Here is a 5,458-nt window from a genome sequence, read left to right on the forward strand (position 1 = left end):
AAAACTGCTATGAATATTTTAATGTAATAGAGATGTTTAGCAAATGTATTGATCAATGCAAATGAGCCCAAAACCAATGACAAGGTGATCTCTAATTTTTTGGGAACCTAACCTTAATGCCTCTCTATGTGCTATTAAAAATCTGCAGGTATGGGCAGACAGGCTCCTGGCTATATAAGATCATGAATAGAGTCTAATAATAGGGCAGGGTTCTGGGTTCTCAGTCAGAAGAAACTGCATGCTATTCAGAAAAAAGACTGACTGGAACACCTATATTTGTGAATTAGGTGCTAGCCTAAAAATACAGGGAACTATAAATATACATAGAGGGAACTATTTTCTAATGTGTCAGTAAAAAATTTTGTCTGTCCACAATATTTTTATAAGCTATCCATAAAAAATAAAAAGTCGAATTGACAACCCTGTCCGCTATGTGACTCTTGAGCTGCATGTGGTTTGGCGCCAGGCATTTTTTTCAATCGGAATGCAAACTATTAGAATTTGCAGGGACCTGCGAATCTCAGAAAATTTGATTCGACGTTCGATCATCACTGCTTACTGGACAATACTCGCTACTTCCATATACATAAAATGACCGCAAAAATTATTGTAAACCACATATAAATATATTTCTACACAAATATGAGAGCTCTGGTTTTAGAAATCAGAGAGGATTTCATAATAAAGCACATTTATTAACACAAAAATAACAACCGTTCAGAATTAAAATAAATACTATATATTTTTGTGGCACAATATTAGGAATACATTAACAAAAGAGAAAATTCCCTAAAATTAAATAGATTTAAATTACTAGTATCATTCTTTCTGTGCAGTGTGCTTGTATTTTTCTTTCCATCGACGAGCACATCTTTTTTATTCTTTTTCACTGGTTATCTTCTTGTTCTTTCTTTTTCCTTGAAATGAAAAAAGTTTGCTTTAGTACAATAGATAACAGAAAGGAACAAGTCACTCTATAATTGTTCTAAAGAAATGTAATATAAATATAATATATTAAAAAATATAAAATTATATTAAAAATATATCGTCATTGTTTGTCTTTGTGTGCCTCGTGGGTTGCTAGAAAAATGTAAGAAAGTGTGGTACTGGGTGTTACTTCTGTGGTTGTGGACGTCTAGATGCCCTAGACAGCGTTCCATAGACTTAAATATACGGCATCATTCATATGTCCGTGAACCATGTTTGTGTCCTTTTCATGTTTTTCACATACAGAACCCATACCCATGAAATTTTACGGTGCTATTCATACTTTGTTTTTTTTTTTTTATTTTAGGGGGGGGGGGTTGCAGACTGTGTGATTGCAAAATAATCACAATTTTTTTATTAGAATTATGGATCACAATTATCCATATAAGTCTATGGGTCAGTGAAAATAACAGACATCTACTCGATAGGAGAGGCTGTGCAATTTTTCTTTTTCATCTCTGAAAATTATTAAAGAAACATTGATGATAATAATATACACTGATAAAAATCTGACCATTTTTGCACATGTGACAAATCATAGATGTCTGAAGGAGGCTTAAAGGAAACCTATTACATGGAATAATGCTATTAAGCTGCAGATATGGGGTTAATCTGCACTGTTAAAGGCCTCGTCACACGCAGCGATATCGCTAGCGATATCGCTAGCGAGCGAACCTGCCCCTGTCGTTTGTGCATCACGGGCAAATTGCTGCCCGTGGCGCACAATATCGTTCGGAGCCGTCACACGTACTTACCTGCCTAGCGATGTCGCTGTGGCCGGCGAACCGTCTCCTTTCTGAGGGGCGGTTCGTGCGGCGTCACAGCGGCGTCACTAAGCGGCCACCCAATAGAAGCGAAGGGGCGGAGATGAGCGGCTTTAACATCCCGCCCACCTCCTTCCTTCCTCATTGCCGGCGGCCGCAGGTAAGCTGTTGTTCGTCATTCCCGGGGTGTCACATGTAGCGATGTTTGCTGCCTCAGGAACGAAGAACAACCTGCGCCCTCAACAATCAACGATTTTTTGAAAATGAACGACGTGTCAACGATGGACGATTTGGTGAGTATTTTCCATTGTTAACTGCCGCTCGTTTGTGTCACATGCAATGACGTCGCTAACGATGCCGGATGTGCATCACGGAATACGTCACCCCGGCGATATATCGTTAGATACGTCGTTGCGTGTGACGGGGGCTTAAGTGCTGCCCGGAAGAAATTAACATTAATCCTCCCGGCAGCGTTCAGTTTTTCAGTCATGGCGGTTGTGGTGGCGCGGGTTACACTGACTGGCAGCTTCCTCTAATACTAAGTGACTGTCAGTCAGTGGTGTAAAGAGCGGTTACAGCTGCCACTCTCCGTACACAGACTGGTGACTGAACCAGTGCTGGAGCCGTCCTCATAACTGAAACTGGAACGCTGCTGGGAGGAATAAAGTTCTTTTCCTCTTAGCAGCGGGGTTTAATGTGCAGGCGCTGGGCAGGTACAGAATGCTATTAAACCCATTTCTGCAGGTTAATAGCATTTCTCCACTTTACAGGTTCAACTTTCTGACCACTGTTGTGTATATTAATAGAATATCATGAAGTGTTACTATATAGGCAGAGAAGCATATGATAAAGAAAGGATTTAAATCAACAATAAATATATATATTTCATCCAACCATGATTTATATGTATAAATATGTACAGATACAAAGCGGAATGATGAGGTTAGGAAACTGGGTGACTGCTAACAAAATTAGATGTTTTCAATTAAAAATGAAATCACTTGCAGCTTACCTGATTTCCTTTATTTTTGAGTTCACCCAGGGAAGGCCGGGAGTGGAGCAGATAATATCTCCTTTATTGGTGATGAATCTAAATGGAGCACATATTGTTACACATTTATTATTTTATCCATTTATGTATGTAACCTAAGCTAATTTATCAATGTAATCAATGCATCTATCTATCCATCCATCTATCCATCTATCCTATTAATCAGTTGTATGTCTATGCAGAAACCAGCATTTGAATTGATGCATGTGTCACTCCAGCTCTATTCTCTGTCTATCACCGCCTCCTCCTGCTTGACTGACAGCTCTTTTGCCTGAAGTCACACAGCATGGAGACTGTCAGTCAAGCTGAGGGATATGGAGCTGGGCAGGGAATAGAGCTGGAGTGACAGAGACTTAAGATCTACCACAGCTTTTTAGCCTCATTTTCATATAAATTCTCAGGAATCAATGCATGAACTGCAATTTGGGGCATGATGAAAGATCTTACTGTGTGAGAGGCTGTGGCATATTGTCTCGGCCTAGGGCAGTAGATATTTATATCATCGTGCCCCAAATGCGGATTATGAATCTTATTGGAAGGCATGTGCATTCTACCCATTGTGCTCCGGTCACGTGGTGGCTTCATTCTATCCCTGCGTGCCTGCCGTATCATAATGTTCCTGTATAATGGAACGCATTTGCGTTCCTTTGGGTGGGAGGGTTTTAGCAGTATAAGTGCATCCCCCTAATTTGGCGTGCTGTGCCTTACAGGTATCCTGTTACAGCTAAACTCCTTGTGGGGATAGGTTCTGGATTGTTGATTATTACTGTTATGGATACTTAAAAAATGATTGAATTGTGATGGCAAAAGTTATACTGGTTACTTAACTGTGACTAGTGTTTCTATAGGCCATTGTGCCCAATCCGGTCTCCTGATGAACCCCAAATAATATGAGGGGGGAAACACGTCGAGCGATGGAGGAAATATTGGACACTATGTTCTGAAAATATCAGCTGACTGGTGACCAACTTCTAAGTATTAAGAGAATGTCAGATAAGTAACTAGACATTAATATCTGTGTTTCCTTTATATGGCATAATATATATATGACCTGATCCCCATATACTTGATTGAGTAAATAAGTAAGTTTGGTATTTTAGGTAGTATAAGGTCATCCTGAGGGATAGCCGTTGAGGAATGGGGGCACCATACTGAAAAATTAGGGTGTTGAGCTCAATGTTCCAACAGGGGACAGTGATATGAATAGTTATATGGCTACCTGTCTCATTCCTCTCTAATGGTCACACTATTTTGTGGCACCTGTCTGATAATAATTCAGGAACTTACTATTTTTATGTCTGATTTTGTGATGTGTAGTCCTAAATTCTAGTTTGTTAATTTTTAAATATGTCATAATATATATATATATATATATATATATATATATATATATATATTATATTATATATACATACCGTGTGTATATATATATATATATATATATATACATATACATACACATATATATGTGTGTGTGTATATATATAATTTATAATGATGATAATGATAATAATAATAATAATAATAATAATAATAATAATAATAATAATAATAATAAAAGGTATATTCTGTTAACCACGTCTCTCTTTTACTACTTACATTACTGCATGAACGCATGGAAGATCTTCTTTTTGGATGATGAAATTTTCAATGATATCCCTAGGTTTGCCTCTCGAGACCTTGGTACAGCAGGAACTAAATTTGCCTGAATATTAAAATAGGAGCAGAGAGAGAAATTTTGTTTAGTTACTGGAGATTAATGACAATAATTCATATTAGAAATAACAATGGCTTCCAAGAAATACGACTAATGAACATGGAAGTCAACTAAGTGGCCTGCAGAGCTTGTACCGTGATCCTACATCTATATATTAGGTTATACTTATACAACCAAACTCGTTAGTATGGAATAACCATTATTTGTGAGAAGCAGAAGACTATGTGGAATGGACTGTACCATGCTAGGATTCAGTAATGTGCATATGACTGAAAAACCATATCTTCATCCGCCACAGCTATGACAATCTATAATCTCATATGGAGTCACATCATAAAGTCTTGTAAGATCTCTACAGTGTTCATCATTATAGCCCTACTTACCTAAGGAGGATTCGCACATTACACATGTGGCCAGCAGAGCCAAGCACAGCAATACTCTCATGGTGCACATGTTTCTGGGTTCTTGCTTTACTGGATGTAGTGTTCTCAGTCTTCCACGCTGTGCAGACTTGTGGTGTGATTTTCGGTTGGCGGCATCTTCTTTTTAAGACTTGTAAAGAGGAACTTCGTGAGGCAAAAAGGAAATGATCTAAGTTTTTCCAAGTATCACTGTCATCAGCAAATTCAGGTGAAATGTGTCCGATGACAAATCATTTTTTTTTTACTAAATCAGTGTGTAAAAGTGATAATTTGAGCGGTTAATTTCCAACCCAATTTTCAGTGTCATTATTGACTGTTGTCTATCTGAGCCTAAAACCTAAGCTCCATTGCATTTAGTTGATAGTCCAAATTGATAAGGAGAAAAAGTCCAGCAATCCCACTAAAAAAAGAAAAGAAAAGATCTTTATTTCAAAATCTTGGGTAAATTGCCATAGGACAGATATTAAAAACAAAGCAGATGATGCGTTTCGGATCGCGCAGGATCCTTACTCCTATC

The 5,458-nt window shown here is 38.0% G+C and overlaps 1 protein-coding gene across 1 annotated transcript; it reads right to left on the reverse strand.

Annotated features, from left to right (window-relative positions):
• Positions 1-674: 674 nt before the first annotated feature.
• Positions 675-5,025, reverse strand: LOC142295636 (C-C motif chemokine 24-like). Its single transcript, XM_075338736.1, has 4 exons — positions 4,903-5,025; positions 4,402-4,507; positions 2,764-2,841; positions 675-917 (listed from the first exon to the last, which is right to left on the reverse strand). Exons 1-4 carry the CDS (start codon positions 4,970-4,972, stop codon positions 887-889), a joined length of 285 nt encoding a protein of 94 aa, XP_075194851.1. The 5' UTR covers positions 4,973-5,025; the 3' UTR covers positions 675-886.
• Positions 5,026-5,458: the final 433 nt, after the last annotated feature.

The sequence above is a fragment of the Anomaloglossus baeobatrachus genome, chromosome 3 (assembly GCF_048569485.1).
Source record: "Anomaloglossus baeobatrachus isolate aAnoBae1 chromosome 3, aAnoBae1.hap1, whole genome shotgun sequence".
Lineage (NCBI taxonomy): Eukaryota > Metazoa > Chordata > Amphibia > Anura > Aromobatidae > Anomaloglossus > Anomaloglossus baeobatrachus.

What these genes read in the sequence shown, in the direction of transcription:
- LOC142295636 (XM_075338736.1), bottom strand. Translation starts at nt 4,972, where the DNA reads ATGTGCACCATGAGAGTATTGCTGTGCTTGGCTCTGCTGGCCACATGT. An exon ending in AATGTGCGAATCCTCCTTAG is followed by an intron (nt 4,508 to 4,902) that starts GTAAGTAGGGCT and finishes TTTAATATTCAG; the next exon opens with GCAAATTTAGTTCCTGCTGT. An exon ending in CCATGCGTTCATGCAGTAAT is followed by an intron (nt 2,842 to 4,401) that starts GTAAGTAGTAAA and finishes TGCTCCATTTAG; the next exon opens with ATTCATCACCAATAAAGGAG.